General features: G+C 41.0%; 1 protein-coding gene across 3 annotated transcripts in view; it reads left to right on the forward strand.

Annotated features, from left to right (window-relative positions):
* The window catches only part of LOC117411520 (HEAT repeat-containing protein 5B), a 76,750-nt gene extending 58,139 nt beyond the window's left edge, over positions 1–18,611 (forward strand). For all 3 annotated transcript variants that reach the window (XM_034019142.3, XM_034019143.3, XM_034019145.3), the window contains 7 exons: positions 345–472; positions 2,211–2,355; positions 4,439–4,696; positions 5,171–5,395; positions 9,556–9,707; positions 13,958–14,171; positions 18,203–18,611. In XM_034019142.3, the coding sequence (XP_033875033.3) occupies positions 345–472; positions 2,211–2,355; positions 4,439–4,696; positions 5,171–5,395; positions 9,556–9,707; positions 13,958–14,171; positions 18,203–18,510 (1,430 nt within the window). In that variant the 3' untranslated portion in view covers positions 18,511–18,611. The remainder of the gene's footprint in view (positions 1–344; positions 473–2,210; positions 2,356–4,438; positions 4,697–5,170; positions 5,396–9,555; positions 9,708–13,957; positions 14,172–18,202) is intronic.
* The last annotated feature ends 583 nt before the right edge of the window (positions 18,612–19,194 follow it).

Genomic DNA, 19,194 nt, shown 5'->3' on the forward strand with positions numbered 1-19,194 from the left:
TTAGTAAATTACGTGTATATGATCATATAAATATTTGGAAATGCCCATTCCTAATATGCATATTGCTTAGCAATAGAATGCATTTGTGCTGCAGTCTGTCGCAATGAAAAAATAAAAGCATCTGGTCACTAAAACCTTTCATGACATCACATAAGAATACAATAACTCCCAGAAATGTAGCCACATGAATGGTATAAAAAGATATTCTGTGATACGTGATATATGATGTTGTCCCTGGTGTATTTCTATTACTTTTATTGGTTATTTGTGTTCAGGTCAAAATGCATGTGAAATAGTTTAGGAAACATTATGCAATTAACACATTGTAACGGTCTTCCTTTTAGGTGTCAGTATTGAGTTCCTCTGTTTTCCTAGACCAGAGGAACCTATTGAACATGTTACTGCCTGTCTGCAGGCCCTTCGTACTTTACTGGACTCCCCTTGTGTCAGAACCCACATCGCAGAGGACCAGGTACGGCAACATAACACCTGCAGAGGCTTTTTCTTGTGGTATTTATATATTCCGCACCTCCCATTTGAGATTCATCCTTCATATTTCATTTGGATTCCGGGTTAATATATAGAAAACACTTTGAAACCATTAATATGGGTACTGCAGTATAATGTATATTGTAGGCAGGTTACTTCCATAGGGTATTTTCAGCACTTCTTTGTAAGAGATTGGGGAGGGCGAAAGTCAATCTTCCAACCCCAGAATGGCCAGTATAATTGCTTCGGAGAAGGAATGATGGCTAACCCTTGCAGCAGCAAGCACTTTTCTATCTTGTGACAGACTTGTAGTGCTTGTTGCCTTCAGACTTAGTCGCCTCCTTTTCTTTCCCTACCTGCTGATCAATTGGCAAAACAGAAATGGTGCATTACAATATTTCCAATAACCAGTTAAAAATAGTATGGTAATATATGGAAATGACTACACGCAAACAAATAGTCGGAGATGTGTCCATTCTGTGTGCCTTAGAGACATGGTGATTATCAACAAGAGAGATGTAATGGTTTTGTGTATTAGCTGGGGCAATAAAAATCAATTCATCAGGGAATAAAAGTGTTGTCTTGAGGAAGAAGTGAAGAGAACTGTCAGGCTTAGCTGAAGTGTTCTGTCATTTACAATTTTTATTCCCAGCAAGTGCTGCTTATTGTACCTTCAGATATATTTTAAATGAGTTAGCTATGGTGCTGCAGGATTCTTCAATGTAAGTGACACATGCCAGAGGTCCCTTGGTTAGTAGATGGTATTGTATCTTACAGGATTGGATATGATTCTACTGCATTCATTAATTAGATGAGCGGAGGTAAATTACTTGGCTACCGAGGGGATAAACACAAAAACTAAAGTTGTCTTATGGCATGATATTCAAGATAAACAAACGTTTTAGATTGTCAATGATCATATATTTTGTATACCATGATAGTGTTGTGCAAAATGTGTCTACCAGTTACATGTTGCAAATTAATCATTTACATTGTTATATATAGTTAAATATAATAAACAAGGATGTATGATACAAGTGAAGATAACGCAAACAACATCAGTGTTTTTTTGGTTGGTTTCACAAGAGATGTACATTTGAAAAACATTTTCTACCATGTATTACTCAATAATTTCTTTGTTTTTTGTTTGTTTTCTTTCTCTCCCATTTTAAAGTCCAAAACACCCTGAAAGAACACCCTGTATTTACATTCCAATCTTAGTACAAGCCGCAGTCTTTCTGGTAAATTCAGGATACAGCGATCAGAAACAGAGTCAAGCAAGACTGAGAGGTGAAATCAGGAGAGACTTTCCAAAATACAGCAACTTTCAGGATCTGTAGTTCTAGTAATAAATAAGAAAAGAAAGTTTTAAAACTGTTTGTCTACATATATCTGATTCTATAGACCCACTTGGTTAGGCTATTTTTTACCAAAAGTTATTGAAAGTATAAAGGAGCTGCCAGTCTGTCCTTTGCATCCATACATACGTCACACATCTGATTTTGATTGTATTAAATTAATAAAATAAATGATATGCATATTGTTGTTCTGACTGTAGTGACAAGCAACCTTCTAGTGCCTTTCCAGAGAAGAATGCTCAACCATACAGTATATGCAATTTAGCAACAGGCAAACTGGAACATTGCTTTATAGGTAAAAGTCAGTAATGGCTTTATAGAAAACCGGCAAATATGAATGATGTGAAACTGTTTGTTTTCTAGCTGCTTGGAGTGGAACTCCTGAATGTGCTTCACCGTCTGCTCCTTACCCGCGACCCTCCCTCTGTGCAGCTTCAGGTAACCGGTGTTGTGCGGGAGACCATACGAGCTGCACAGGATTATCTACAAGAGCAAAGACGTGCCAAGTGTGAGTATAAAATAATCTGCATGTGGGCAAACAGAAAATGTACTCTGTGTTGTTAATACCAGATTATCTTGGTGGTTTAGCTGTTCAGTTCTTTGTGCCAAGTCAACAATGGCTTCTGAGCGCTTACATTTTCTCAAACACAAAAATAAATAAAATTCACCCAAATATTGGCTTCATAGCAGTGACAAGCAAAGCTAATCTGTCACTTATATATAAATTTTGTCAGTACTGTACTTGACATTGGCCCTAAATCCCTCTGTATGCGCAGATATACTGTGCCCTCCATAAGTATTATGACAGTGAAGCCAAAATTGCTATTTTTGCTGTACACTCAAGCACTATGAAAATACGATTAAAAGATGAATATGAGGCAAAAGTATAAATGTCACCTTTTATTTCTGGCTGTTTCAACACATATATGTTTTACCAACTAAGAATAACAGCACTTTGAGTTCCATCCCCCCATTGTATGTGAGCATAAGTATTGGTACATTTGGCTCACAGGTGTTTCTAATTGATCAGGTGTTTCCTGTTGCATTGATTGTTCACACATAAAAGAGCTGTGAATGTGTAGTCTCAGTTCTATCCTTTGCTTTTGCCTTTGGAGTCTGCGTTTGGTGTCAGTAGGCATAATCCAACATGAAGACTAGGGAGCTGTCTATGAAAGAAAAGCAAGCGATTTGGATGCTAAAAAAAGAGGAACTCAATTAGAACCATAGCACAAAAGTTGGGCATAGCCAAATCAACAGTTTGGAATGTCCTGAAAAAGAAAGAAACCACTGATGTCTTCAGCAATCGGCAACGACCAGGTCGGCCAAGGAAAACAGCAGTTGATGACAGAAAAATGACCAGAGCTGTGAAAAACAACCCTAAAATAAGTGTCAGTGAAATCACCAACAACCTCCAGAATGCTGGGGTGAAAGTGTCACAATCTACTGTTTGCAGAAGACTTCGGCAGCAGAATTACAAAGGTTACACTGCAAGATGCAAACCTCTGATCAGCACCAAAAACAGAAAGGCCAGATTAGAATTTGCTAAAAACTACAGAGATGAGCCAGTAGAGTTTTATGGACAGATGAGACAAAGATTAACCTTTATCAAAGTGATGGGAAGGCAAAAGTGTGGAGAAAAACACGAACTGCAGATGATCCAAAGCATACCCTCATCTGTGAAGCATGGTGGAGGTAGTGTCATGGCATGGGCATGCATGGCTGCCTCTGGAACGGGCTCACTCATCTTTATTGATGATGTAACCAATGATGGCAGCAGCAGAATGACTTCAGAAGTGTACAGAAGCATCTTGCCTACCAATGTACAAGAAAATGCCACCAGACTCATTAGGCAGCGCTTCACAATGCAACAGGACAATGACCCAAAACACTCTGCCAACGCAACCAAGGAGTTCATCGTGGGAAAAAAGTGGAAAGTTTTAGACTGGCCAAGTCAATCTCCTGATTTAAATCCGATTGAACATGCATTTCACTTGCTGAAGAGGAGACTGAAGACAGAAACTCCCCAAAACAAGCAGCAGCTGAAAATGGCTGCAGTAAGGGCTTGGCAAAGCATCTCAAAGGACGATACCAAGAGTTTGGTGATGTCTGTCAATGGGTCGCAGACTCACTGCTGTTATTGCATGCAAGGGATTTGCGACTAAATACTAGCTTTTATACTTCTTATATTAGCTGTAAGTTGAATTGTCCCAATACTTATGCTCACATAAAATGGGGGGATGGAACTCTAAAAGTGTTATTATTCTTAGTTGGTAAAACATGTATGTCTTGAAACCACCAGAAATAAAAGGTGACATTCTGTACTTTTGCCTCATATTAATCTTTTACTCGTATTTTCATATTGCATGAGTGTACAGCAAAAATAGCAATTTTGACTTCACTGTCCCAATACTTATGGAGAGCACTGTATTTAAACTGTTTACAGTCTTCCTTTTCACAGCTCTTTTCTCAGGTCATAGCCCTTTGACTGTGACTCTCACTACTTATAGGTGCTGCTCCTACCACACTCCTGCTTTTCTAGACCCTGCTTATATGTCTGAGAAATGTTCTGTTTTTCCCATCCTTTCTCCCAGGTAAAGAGGATGCTGAATGCCTGCTGGGGGAGGGAGGGGATACTGGAGGCCTTGTTCCTGGGAAGTCCCTGGTATTCGCTGCCATGGAGCTGCTTGTATTTGTCCTGGTTCGACACCTCCCACAGCTTAACTCCAAGGTCATGGACTCCCCCAGCCACATGCCCTACAAACCACAGCAACTGCCAGAGGAGAGTGCCAGGCTGGTGGCAGCCACTGTCACCATCCTAGCCAACCTGCCATCGCTCTGCTCCCCAGATGGTAATGTACTGCAATCCATTCCCTTAATGACTGCATGTCGGAGCAAGGAGAAGTTGGACTGTTCGAATTTGTAATAATTAAGCCTTTTAAAATCTGGATTACTATTTTGGATTATTAAATACAGCTTCAATTAAACACATGATGGCATGATTTCTTGAGTACTAAAAAGAAACTTTGTAAAATCTTACAGACAAATGTTTTTACTTTTAAGTCTTCATCAGTGTCTGTGTTTATTGCAAATGCAGGTGGAATCTCTTTTAATGATTTTCTGGGAAGAACTTATTGCAGTCTGTACAATACTTAATTTTGTTTTTAACTTTTTTTGCCAACTTTTTTATTTTATCAAAAAATCAATAAAACTTTTGGAAAAATGTAACTATAAATGTGTTATACAAGGGATATACAAAAAAAGAACAGGCCCCATATGTTTCAATTTGAACATTTCAATTTAATATTTTGTTGATGTTTCTGCAGGAAGCATGACCATCCAACCCACAATTCTTTTCCTGATCACGGGCGTGCTAAAAGAAACCGCGGAAAAGACAGCAGACAATCAGGTCCCCCCTCCTGTCTCCGCTGCTCTGCAAGGCATCAAAACCATAATAACCTCCCCAATGGCCAAGGTGGATAAAACCCATAAGGAGTGGACGGCTCTCATACGAAGCACTCTGGCTTCTGTCTTGGAGTATTCACAGCCAGGTAGTTATCAGATAGTAAACCTCTAGTTGGGCCATGCACTCAGTGAGGTGCTACAGGGCAGCAGTGTGGAGTAGTGGTTAGGGCTCTGGACTCTTGACCGGAGGGTTGTGGGTTCAATCCCCAGTGGGGGACACTGCTGTTGAACCCTTGAGCAAGGTACTTTACCTAGATTGCTCCAGTAAAAACCCAACTGTATAAATGGGTAATTGTATGTAAAAAAAAAAATACTGTGATATCTGTATAATGTGAAATCTTGTAACAATTGTAAGTCGCCCTGGATAAGGGCGTCTGCTAAGAAATAAATAATAATAATAATAATAATAATAATAATAATAATAATAATAATACAAGGATTGGTACAAAGACCCTTTTTGTTTCTTTTCTACAATAATGATAATTAGCAATCTTGTTAAATTTGCATTCACCACAAAGATGGGGGTAGTGGGCAACACATTTTCAGCGACTCTGGCAAAGTGTAGGATTTAAATATCAGATGGATGTTAGAACAGGTCCACAAAAGAAGTACCTGGTGTTGTAATAGACTCATTGCTGTCAACAACCACATAGTGTGGGAAAGCAATTAAAAAGGCAAACCGAATACTTGCTTATACCAAAAGTGTAGGTCATGTTAAGAGTGTAAAACCTATATGGCTGCCGTTTTTAAGTCACATTTTCTGGTATATAGAGAATGAGTACTGAATTTCAATATTTGGTACACAACTGTATGTCCAGTAAAAATGAACCATTTAACTGCCACATTGTTTTAACAACTGGCCTTAATTATACAGAGCTGTTTTTTTTTTACATACAGCATCCATTTTATTTAATGTTAACAAATTATGATATTCCAGTTTTATTATGCTCCCAGGGATTGTTTTGTTTTGTTTTGTTTTGTTTTGTTTTCTTCTCTTCACCAGAAAAAAAAGTATAAAGTAAAGGTATCTTAAAGTAAGTTTAGGGGCTCCCGAATGGTGCATCTGGTAAAGGCACTCCGTATAGCCTGGAGGTCACCGGTTCGAGTCCAGGCTATTCCACTGCCAACCGTGGACGGGAGTTCCCGGGGGGCGGTGCACAATTGGTTGAGTGCCACCCAAGGGAGTGGAGGGCTTAGGTCGGCCTGGGTGTCCACGGCTCACTGCACACCAGTGACCCCTGTAGACTGGCCGGGCGCCTGCGGACTTGCCTGTAAGCTGCCCAGAGCTGCGTTGTCCTCTGACGCTGTAGCTCTGGGTTGGCTGCATGGCGGGCCTGCAGAGTGAAAAAAAAAAAACAGTCGGCTGATGGCACACGCTTCGGAGGACAGTGTGTGTTCATCTTTGCCGCTCCTGAGTCAGCGCAGGGGTGGTAGCGGTGAGCTGAGCTTAAAAAACAAAAAAAATACAATACAATACAAATTTGATATATAAAATTGGGAGAAAAATTGGGTAAAATTAATTGGCGACTGCTAAATTTTAGATTGGTATTATGCAGTAAAACAGATTACGACTTTGTCTCATCAGACAAACAAAACAGTCGCTCCACCAGCACAGGTCACCAAAGATTTATTTACAATGTGGCAAATCTTCCTTTTCTCAGTCAGTGGCTCTTTCATACAATAACTTGTCACCAGAGCTGAAAAATGAAAGCAGCCTGAGGCATTTCAAACACGCTCTGATTTACAGTGAAAATAATATGTTGTTTGCTTTTGCCAACTGGGAGTTCTTAATCAGTTGTGCTGTGTAAATACATTTAAATGAAATACCATGCTAAAATGTGCTTTTGCTGAGGGTATATTTTGAGATTGATTTCAAAACAATACAATATATGTTTGTGAACATGGACTTTTATAACAAAATGTTCTTGTTGCAGAAGTTGAAAAAAAATGAAATAAAAAATAATATATATATACAGTAGATGCTGCTTATTAACAACCTCTCGCTTCCCAGCAAAAAGTTGTCATAAACCAAAAGTTGCCAATAAGCGAAAAGCCCCCAGTTTTGAAATGTATTTATATGGAACAACATATACTGTAGTTGTACAAATATGGCACTGAAATACATGTGTTTTAAATGTTAGTGTTAAAAAATGAACATGAGAAACACAAAATACCCAAACATAGAACTGTTTACTTCACGCGTGTGTAAAACAAAAAAAGTAGGCTTATACAAATAGTACTGCACAATGATGTACTACAGTTGTCCTAACAGTGAGTAAAGCAAACATAAAAAAATATGTGTTGTACTTGCAATCAGTTCTAAAGAACACAATTTTAAAATAAGAAATTGTCCAATGTTGTCTGCTTTTTATAATGTAACACCTTTTGCTGTAAATCCACCTCAATTTTGCGTGCAGCTTCATGGCCAGTTTCAAAGTCACGATTCTGACCTATCAAGCGGAAAATGTCCACAGCATGTAATTGTTCTTGGAGTGCAGGCTCTTCGGGTTCCTCATCTGATGCAGTATCCTGTGGCTCTTCAACCTGTGGATGCTTAGCAGCTCCAAATGCCACAAGAAGTTGTGCATCAGTGAGCTCACCTGCTGTCTCCACCTGACTGTCATACTCTAAAATGGCCACAAATTCTTCTGCTGTCAGATTGTCAGACACGGCAATGTCAGCCAGCACATTGACATCTACCAGCTCAGCATAGTCTGTGGTGGACACAAACCCTCCCTTTCTAAGGCAGTTGTCAGTAGTCAGCCCAAGATTCCTTAGCTAGATGAACTGCATCAAGAAGTGTTGTTGTTTTTTGTAATATCCAGCGCTCTAAGCTGTGTGTCAGAATCGAGAGAGGCAATGATACGTGGATTCAGACGAGATCTGTAGTGGCCTTTGAAGTTTTTAATGACCACCGTGTCCATTGGCAGCATAATTGAGGTTGTGTTGGTAGGCAAAAATCGCAACACAATGTGCGACAGCTCTGTATTGATTGAATGAGCTGGACAATTGTCAATCAAAAGGCATATGCGGCGGTTTTGAAGGTGCAGCTCCCTGTTCCAACTTTTCAGCCACTCTTCAAACAATGAACTTGTCATCCAGGCATTAGCAGAGTTCCTGTAGGTTACAGGCAGCCGTGACTGATTTTTCAGGTAACAGCGATGCCTTTTACTCTTTCCAATCACAATAAGAGGCAGTTTCTCTGTCCCGTCCATGTTTGCATAAGAATGTAATGCGGTCCATAGCTTTTTGTCTCACGTAAACTGTTCCCTCAGCAAACCAAGCCCTCTGTCCGGAAAGCTCCGGTAGTAGAGACCAGTCTCGTCTGCAGTGAAAACGTTACGTGGCTGGAACTGTTTCAGAACGCTTGTTAAGGTGTCCACCTTAAATTCAGCAGCTGCTGGAAGGTCAGCGTCTTGTTTCTCCCTGTGTTCCTTATGCTAAACCACATTGTGCTGGGTTTTCCACCGACTCAGCCACCCATGTGAAGGATTAAACTCCTTCCCCTACTCTGCTACTAGCTGAGTCACTTTCTGTTTTAGCATCAGCCCGGAGAGGCGAGCACCTTGGCCAAGCTTATGCTGAAACCAGAGCAACAGGGTGTCGCCAACTTCTGCTTCCTTGCCATCTCTTTAGCGCTTACGGCCTCGGTTTGTGCTGATTTCATACTTCAAAATGTCATCACTATTCTTTAGAATGCCTCAATCAAAAGACTCGAGACACCAAACTTTTCTGCTACTCGCAGTTATTTAGCACCGGGTTCACGTAGGGCCTCCAGAACCCAAACTTTGTTGTCAAGAGACAGATCCACATGCTTGGAGGCCATAACTCAGTACACCAGAAATACGCAGTTGCAAAGTCAATGTGTTATAAAAGCTGCATGAAGCATGTGCATAAATCATGCAAGTACACTCTGTAGCACTGGCAACTAGTAATAAAGTTGTCAGTAAGCGGTGTGCAGTTGCTAATATCAGAATTCCATTAACATTAAAGTCTAAAGGGATGGGATTGGTTCCTGGGAAAATGTTGTTAATAACCAAAAGTTGTCTTTTATCAGGGTTGCTAATAACTGGCATCTACTGTGTGTATATCTATCTATCTACCAATCTTTTTTTTTTAAAAATATATATTGTTTTATATTTTGATCTTGTAAATCCACCTTGGTTGATAATTGGTATCCTTAATATTTTTAATTGTATGTTCAGCTTGAATAACAGCAGTAAGATAACCAGTTTCTTCTCTCCAGATGAATCCAAGCCCAACATGGATGAAGTGAGCATGCTGACAGCGATCACTCTCTTCTTGCTGTCCGCTGGTGCAGAGATAGTTGGTGTTACGTCCTTACAGAATGGCTGTATGAAACGGTTCAGAAATGCCTTGAACTCCAGTGACCCATGGGTATGTTCACTGCACAAACTATTTATTTAACAGTGTGAAACGCACTGCTGTTAAGACTTTACTATGTATATATTACTTAAAATTAGCGCTGCAGTGTTTATTTTAAATTTGTTAAAAATGGTTGTGGCACTTAATTGAGGGCGGCGTTTATCAGAAATACTATGGTTTTTGAACGGTGCAGTAATTTTATTACTTGATTTTAAGGCATTTTAGAAGCGGTGTTGTGAGAGCCTCTGATCTGCAGCCATATACTCTAGTGTGTTTTTGTGTCTTGAATACAGTACCTTTACTGACAGTTAACGAGAGCCTATTAGGTGGGAGTTGGGAGGTCGGGAGTACTGTACCAGCGAATCAGGAGTGTGGATTGGTTGCTTTGGAGCAGGACAAGAGGAGAAAGAACGTTAGTTGAGTGTGGTGCAGTTGTTTTTCTTAATAAAAAAAATTACCTCTGAATATCGGTTTGATTTCTGTTAAAACTAAAATATATACTACTCGTTTTTTTTTCTCACTGTAATTTACCTGCTTGTTTGTAATTTCTCTTTAAGAGAAACCAAAACTAAATCTTCTCATAGATAGTAAGAAGATATCTTCAGCCAGTTTTCGGATAGCAGTTAGAGTGACGAGCAAAGCTCTAAGTTTCTCTGAGTTTAATTTTTCACCATCCACGCTGAGGACGAGATAAACAGACAGCCCTTGTTTTATCCCCCGCTGTGTTGGCACTGAACTCTGCTGGGGGTAAAAAAAAAAAAAAAAAAAAAATGTGAAGGACTGCTGTGCTGTTAGTTCATCTTGGGTTGTCTTTCGGGACTGTACTATACAATAAAATTTGCTGTGTACATTAGTTTGTAATACGTGTATGTATGTATGTATGTATATATATATATATATATATTGTAAACCAGCTGCACTCACTCGGGTTCGTGCCCCTTTAAAAATACGACCCAACACGTCAGAAATTGAGTTTTTTAAAGCGCGGATGTGCTATATTTTAATAAACACAAAAATAAAACAAATACAAAATCAAAATAAACACCTAACTCCTCTTGGAGCACTAACTCAACTTTCCGGAACACACTGCCTAACACGGGACAGCTAAGCATTTTCCCGTCCTTACAAAAACACAGGTTTGTCACCGCACTTACTTTTTTAACTCTGGCTACTCGGAGACAGAGCACCTCTTCTGCCTCCTTCTACTCAGCAGCCCCGAGCATTCTGACTGCTCGTCTTTTATACCCTGCACCTGGTTCTATTTCCCAATAATGCCCAGGTGCGGATGATAATTAATAATAAAACAATTAAACTAAACAAAACAGCAAATTAAATGAAACAATAAAGCAATACAAATCAAACAAAAAGGTGCATTCCACACAGGTTTCTCTTGCAGGGAGGTTTTAACCCCCTCCCTGCTGTCTCTCACAACCCGCTATCTTACAATATATATATATATATATATTGTATAGCTCTTGTAATGCTAATTTGCATATCTCCCTACAACCCATTTGTTTTTGATTTTATTGCTTTCACTCACCTTAACTCGAAAGCTACTTGTTTGTTTATATATATATATATATATATATATATATATATATATATATATATATATATATATATATATATACAGGGTTTATAGAAAGTCTACAACCCCTTGAACTTTTTTCACATTTAGTTGTCAGTGCCTCAGAGTTTCATGCATTTAAATGATGATTTTTTTCCCACTTATCTACACACCATACTCCACACTGTTAAGGGGAAAAAAGTTTTTATTGAGAAAAAAATTATATATTAAAAATACAAAACTGAAAGATCATAATTGGATAAGTCTCCACCCCCTGAGTTAATACTTGGAGGAAGCACCTTTGGCAGCAATGACAGCTGTGAGTCTGTTGGGATAGGTCTCTACCAACTTTGCACACCTAGATTTGGCAATATTTGACCATTCTTCTTTACAAAACTGTTCAAGCTTTCTCAAGTTCCTTGGGGAGCGTTGATGGACAGCAATCTTCAAGTCATGCCACAAGTTTTTGATTGGATTTAGGTCGGGGCTCTGACTGGGCACTCAAGGACATTTACCTTTTTGTTCCTTAGCCACTCCAGTGTAGCTTTGGCTGTGTGCTTTGGGTCGTTGTCATGCTGAAAGGTGAACTTCCATCCCAGTTTCAGCTTTCTTGCAGAGGGCAGCAGGTTTTCCTCAAGGACTTCTCTGTACTTTGCTCCATTCATTTTCCCTTCTATCCTGACAAGTGCCCAAGTCCCTGCCGATGATGCTGTCACCACCATGCTTCACAGTAGGGATGGTGTTCTTTGGGTGAAGCGCTGTATTGGGTTTGCACCAAACATAACACTTTGCATTTACGCCAAAAAGTTCCATTTTAGTTTTGTCAGACCCCAAAACGTTTTGCCACATGGCTACAGAATCTCCTGAGTGTTTGTTTTTTTGCATACTTCAAACGGGGTTCAAGGTGGGCTTTCTTGAGTAATGGCTTACTTCTTGCCACCCTACCATACAGGCCAGATTTGTGGAGTGCTTGGGATATTGTTGTCACATGCACACTTTGACCAGTTTTGGCCATAAAAGCCTATAGCTCTTGCAAAGTTGCAATTGGCCTCTTGGTAGCCTCTCCGATCAGTCTCCTTCTTGCTCGGTCATCCAGTTTGGAGGGATGGCCTCAATAATCGTCTTGACCGTGCTCCAAGGGATATTCAAGGCCTTTTGATATTTTTTTATACCCATCCCCTGATCTGTGCCTTTCAACCACTTTGTACCGGAGTTCTTTTGAAAGCGCCTTGGTGCTCATGGTTGAGTCTTTGCTTTGAAATACGCTACCCAGCAGATGGAACCTACAGGAACTGCTGAATTTATCCTGAAATCATGTGAATCACTACAATTTAACACAGGTGGAGGCCACTTTAACTTGGTGTGTGATTTTGAAGGTGATTTGTTACACCTGAGCTAATTTAGGATTGCTGTTACAAGGGGGGTGGACACTTATCCAATCAAGCTATTTCAGTTTTTATTTTTAATTAATTTTCTACAAATTTCTAGAATATTTTTTTCACTTGGAAGTTGTGGGGTAGGATGTGTAGATAAATGAAAAAAAACTATTTCAATGCATTTTAATTCCAGGCTATAAGGCAATAAAAGGTAATAGGGCATAAGTGTGGAGTAGTGGTTAGGGCTCTGGACTCTTGACTGGAGGGTCGTGGTTTCAATCCCTGGTGGACTGAACCCACGACTTTAAAAACCCAACTGTATAAATGGGTAATTGTATGTAAAGATAATGTGTAAAAAATAATGTAATTGTATGTAAAAGAATAATGTGATATCTTGTAACAATTGTAAGTTGCCCTGGATAAGGGTGACTGCTAAGAAATAAATAAGGTGAAAATTTAGAAAGGGGGTGTAGACTTTCTATAGGCACTGTGTATGTGTGTGTGTATATATACATAATGTGTGTGTCCAAGAAACGGGGATCAGAAAGCTCAGATAAAAACCACTGGAAAACAGACAAACCTCTCGTCTATCATGCAGTTTGCCCCAAATAAAGATGTTCAACGACAGTCTGAAGTATTTTGTTTAGCGATGTTTAATTTTGCAGGAAGTGAGTGTATTTTCAACAGACTACTTGGGTACACTTCATTGTGTGAAAAAAAAGTTTCAAGAAATAAAATGTATGTGGGCGCAATGGAGTTTTCTTGATGAAGTATTTATATTACAGTGCTTAGTACTGAAAACACAAAAATATAATGTTTAGTTCAGTGACAGGCTTCAGACTGATTGACACCTATGGTATGAAAACAACTTGATGGTGTCAAAATATGCCGGATGCGGGGGGCTCCCAAGTGGCGCATCCTGTAAAGAGTCGGTTAGAGTCCAGGCTATTCCACTGCCAACTGTGGACGGGCGTTCACAGGGGGCGCCGCACAATTGGCCAAGCACTGCCCGGGTGGGGAGCCAGGGTGTCCTCGTCTCACCGCGCACCAGTGACCCCTATAGTCTTGCCGGGCGCCTGCGGGCTTGCCTGTAAGCTTCATGGGCTTTCCAAATTGCAGAGAAAATGAGAAAAAAAATAATTGGTGATTCCAAATTTAACTTTGCTGCAAATCACTGAGCAGTGGTCATGTAACGTTAAGGCTGCCTATAGTGGCTCTGCACCTTATTTACACTGACAGTGTTGTTGTGTTTTTATTATGTTTTAGTTTTGTTTTGTTTTTGTCCAATTCCTGTGTACCTTTTGTATCCTTCTCATTAGGTGCAGGCTAAATGTTACCAGCTTTTACTTTCTGTGTTCCAACACTCCAACCGGGCCCTGTCGACGCCGTACATCCACTCACTAGCCCCTCTGATGGTGGAGAAGCTGAAAGCTGTGGAGCGGTGCAAACCCAGTAGCAATACTGAGCTGCTAGCTGTGCAGGAGGGTATCAAAGTCCTCGAAACACTGGTTGCCATGGGAGAGGAACAAAACAGTAAGTTAGGTTTGCATCTGTAAAACATTGACTACATAAAAAATGTAATAAAAAAACTGTAAAAGAAATATAAGATGGATAGATACAGTGCCTTGCATAAGTATTCACCCCCTTGGACTACTTTTGATTCGGAGAAGAATAGAAAACTGAATTCTCTGCCCAGTGAGGGCATTGAGAGAGTATAGGGATAGGATGAAGGCGCTGCTGAAAGGACCCTAGGGGAAGCCCTCTCGAAACAGCAACTGGCCCACAGGATTGTGGACACAGTATCGACTGCTTATAATGAGGCCGGCCTACCCCCACCGGGGAGGGTGGTTGTGCATTTTCTACTAGAGGGATGGCCATGTCATGAGCACTCCTTTCGAGGTTCATCATTGACTGACATTTGTACGGTGGCTAGCTGGGCTACTCCGCATACATTCACCAGGTTCTACAGACTTAATGTGGTAGATCCTTCTACGCCTTCATTAGGCACAAGGGTCCTTAAGGGTGCACACGCACACCACCAACGCTAGTTGGCAGTAGCGAGGCATCCCTCGTATGCTGTCTGCTCGCGCTTCCTCGCGACGGCTCCAGTATACTTTCCCAAAAGTATTGGTTGGTGGTCGTCTTCTAATTGAAAGGGAACTTTCGGTTACTGATCGTAACCCTGGTTCCCTGAAAGAGAAGACAGCCACCAAACCTTGTGAGGTCGTATCACTTGCATTCGCGGGTTCGATGCAATAGCGACGTCCTCGGTTCCGCCTGCAGGGGGAATAAGTAGTCCCTCCACGGAGCTCTGACATAAAATGCTCAGCGAATACCTACCTAAGGCAGGTATATCCCAAAAGTATTGGTTGATGGTCGTCTTCTTTAACGTTATGTCTTCATGAGGTTTCAATAAACACAATATCTATTCTGTTTCCCTATATTGAATATTATTCAATACAAGTTCAATGCAAATTTAAATGCTGACCTTTGATCCTTCTCTAATAATCTTTCCACACTGAGGTGTGTGCATTCTTATTTAGCTTTACCCAGTAAAATGAGTAGTCTGTTTTAATAGAAAGAGATCCATTGTAGGAAACTACTGAAGTATATTCTGACTCACAGCTGGTCAGCAGCGATGTCAGCAAAGTTCTCTGAATTTTTTTAACGCAGCATTAGCCACACCATTAAAGAATAGAGCTTTTATACTTTATCCTCTGCATCAGGAATCATCATTGAGATGTGAATTAAGCCTCCTACTCTCAGTCATACATTTTCCACCCACTGTCTTGGAGCTGTCCTTCTGGGAAGTCATGTAGCCTTGTGAAACTTTACACCTACTGTTGTGATTCAGCTGTTCATCTGTGTTTTAGTCAATTTAAAGTAAACTTAACACCTATGTTTAAACTAGTAAAATTTGCATTTTCATTTCCAGCTACAAAAAAATGAATGTGGCAGTGTGGCAGTTTGTAACCATATATCTCTGCAAGTCTCAATTGTCCATTCAGACAAAGCTGGGTCTCAGAAATTGTCTCTTTCCGTACCCTGTTTTTGTTACATATTGTGATTTGATTGGTCACCGCAATGTTAACCAAACCACTGATAGGTTGAACGCACTGTTGTGTGGGTAGAGCTAATTTTTTTACTGTAATGGTTTCACAGGCACAACCAATGTGTCTCTATCGATCCACATAGCAAGGATGAAACAAGAGGTAACATGTAGCATTTACATGGTATACAGTTTAAGAGAATGGGCTAGATTCAAGCTTTTTACTCCAAATCAGGTGCTCATTTTCTTCAGAAATGAAAAAAAAATTACAATTCTAAAACACATAAACAACTTCAGACTACTTGCATTTGTGAATTGTTTGTTTTTGTAACTTTATTGGGTGTGTATTTATTTATTTCTTTATATTTTTTTAATTTATTTATTAGCAGGCGCCCTTATACAGTGTGACTTAGTTCTTACAAAGTATCACATTACAAAATGTCACATTCCAGAATATCACATTACAGATAAGAGCAGTTATGAAGTACAGTAAAATCAGTAGAAAATAAGATAAAATTCAAAGAAGAGCAAAATAAAGAACACAGTAAACAATTACATTTAAGAGCGAATTCGACCAAGAGCAATTAAACTTTATAGTAAAAAAAATTGCTTATAATAATAAATTCAATTAAGAGCACATAGTAAGTACGATAAATGGATAAGAAGGATTTAAAATTTTAAAATGAATACGGATACCTTTAAGAGTAAAATCAAGTACAAGATACAGGAAATAGTAATTAAGAGCAGTAGTAGAATACAACAAAGTATGGAGCAGTTCAGTGCAAGTACAAGATGATGCAAATACTGGTATAATTCGGTGCCATATAGTCCAGTATAGTCGAGAGTTATGAGGTTTACAGATGCTGTCTGAACAGGTGAGTCTTGAGGAGGCGCCGGAAGGTGGTCAGGGACTGAGCAGTCCTGATATCCGTGGCTAGGTCGTTCCTCCACTGAGGGGCAAGGGTTGAAAAGAAGCGGGATCTGGAAGTGATGGAGCGGAGGGTACAGCTAGTCTGCCAGTGGTGGAGGGGGCAAGAGGGGGTGTAGGGAGAAATAATAGTTTGGAGATAGGAGTGAGCTGAAAGGTCGCGACAGTGATAGGCAAGTACAAGAGTTTTGAATTGGATGCAAGCGGCGATAAGGAGCCAGTGGAGAGAGCAGAGCAGCAATGAGGAAGGGAAAAGACAAGGCAGGCAGCAGAGTTTTGGATGAGCTGAAGCGGACGGATAGCAGAGGCAGGGAGGCCGGCCAGGAGGGAGTTGCAGTAGTCAAGGCGATATAGTCCCAGGGCCTGAACTAGGATCTGGGTGAAGTAGTCGGTGAGGAAGGGGCGAATTCTGCACATGTTGCTGAAGAAGCGACAGGAGCGTGCCAGAGTAGAGATGTGCTGAGAGTAGGAGAGGGAGGGGTCAAGGGTGACACCAAGGTTCTTGGTGGATGAGCAGGGAGAGAGGGTAGTGGATTCAAGAGGAATAGAGATAGAGAGATCAGTGATGGGGAGGAAGAGGGGGAAGAAAAGGAAGTCTGATTTGGAATTGAAGATGATGCGAGTGCATCCAGGAGGAGATGGCTGAGATACAGGAGGAAATGACAGAGTCAGAGAGGGGAAGGAGAGGATGATTTGGGCATCATCAGCATAGAAATGATATGAGAAGCCATGGGAGATGGGACCCAGGGAGTGGGTGTAGAGAGAAAACAGTAGGAGTCCCAGGACTTGGAGGACACCTGTCGAAAGAGAGCAAGAGGCAGGGGATGAGCCATGCCAGGACACCCAGTACGTGCGATCGGAGAGGTAGGAGGAGAACCAGGCAAGAGCAGTGCTGGAGAGTCCCAGGTCAGCGAGGGAGGACAGGAGAATAGACTGTGTCAAAGGCAGCAGAGAGGTCGATGAGAATTAAGACAGAGGAGAGGGAGGTGGCACGGGCCGAGAGTACAGAGTGAGTGATGGAGAGAAGAGCCGTTTCAGTGGAGCTGTACGAAAACTAAATTGAAGGGGGTCGAGCAGAGAGCTGGCAATGTATCACTCGCTCAAGGGTTTTAGAGAGGAATGGGAGAAAGGACGGTAGTTCTTAGTCACAATAGGGAGCAGTAGAGGAAAGGAAGTAGAAATGGCTATGGGAGAGGGTGGTGCCAAGAGGGAGGCAAAAACAGACAGGTACGCAAACCTGGTCTAGAGTTAGAGCCTTCACGTTCGTTGCTTGGATAGAACATTTTGCAGCCGGTCCTCATTGGCCAGGCCTTGTTTGGACTACCACAGTTTAGACTACAGGCCCTTTTTAGACTACTATTTCCCTTCTGATAATAGTTCCTATCTGAGAATCTAGCCTATTGATTGCACAGTGGGCCCCATTTTTTATGAAAGGGGGGAAAATGTCAAAAAACAGGAAGATGCTGGTAAATTGTTGTTTTGTTTCTTGCTAGGTTTATTTGTAAAAAAAAAAAATGTGAAAAAAAGTTTAGGACCCATTATTTTAGCTTAAAAAAATTGACATTGCTTTCTTTGTCCTTTCAATAGGAGTCCAGCTCCTCGCTCTCCTGGTTCCAACACTTATCTCTTATCTTCTGGATGAGAATGCTTTCACTTCAGCCCCAACTGCTTCCATGGGCCTCCACGAGTTTGCACTGCAGGACCTAATGCGCATCGGGCCTCTCTACCCCAGCGCCTTCAAGACAGTAATAGGTGCTGCCCCGGAGCTGAAGTCCCGGCTGGAGACTGCAATCCGAGCCAGCCAAGCCAGCAGCAAGGCCAAGGCAGCTGCCAGACTGGCCCAGCCCACTGTGCAAGCAGCACCCACCATCAAACTCAAAACAAGCTTCTTCTGAAGTGGCAATCCATGGCGGGCTGCAGTACTCTATACTGTGCATGACAGCCATAGACATCATAGCCTTTAACTCTGTGGCTAATACACATAAACTGAGTCTTTTTCCCTCTTGTGTTTTGTTTTTTTTTGGGGGGGGGGGGTGGTTAACCCTTACAGTGCCCAGGGTAAATACACTATCAATGTCTGGCCTTTTGAAATTCCTGAACTACTTTTAAAAGTAATTAATTTTTAACTGGATTTGATTTATTTATGGTTCCCTTTCAAGTAGGGAATATTAACCATTACAAATGGGTGTTTCCCCTTTAAGACACTCGAACCTGAAACTTTACACCACGCTGACACAGCTGCTGCTCCGCCCCCCAAGAGCATAAAGGAGCTGCACGCACTGACAATGATGCCATTTTCCTTTTCAGCTGATCCTGAATACTTGAGAGAGCGCTGATATTAAACTTCACCTTTCTAATTACCTTTCTTTCACATTTTTTAGCCTTTTAAATGTTGAATAAAAATGTTGAATCGCTGAAGTAAAATTGTTTCTTTATATCTTTTCTTGTGTCTTCAGCCGAGTGCTGGTAAAGTCCTGCCGCAGTCTATTGCCCCGCGGGAATCCTGCGGCTCAAGTGCTGTATTAGTGTAGCTATCAACACACTCTTGCAAGAGCAGCAGTGTGGAGTAGTGGTTAGGG

The sequence above is a fragment of the Acipenser ruthenus genome, chromosome 6 (assembly GCF_902713425.1).
Source record: "Acipenser ruthenus chromosome 6, fAciRut3.2 maternal haplotype, whole genome shotgun sequence".
Classification (NCBI taxonomy): domain Eukaryota; kingdom Metazoa; phylum Chordata; class Actinopteri; order Acipenseriformes; family Acipenseridae; genus Acipenser; species Acipenser ruthenus.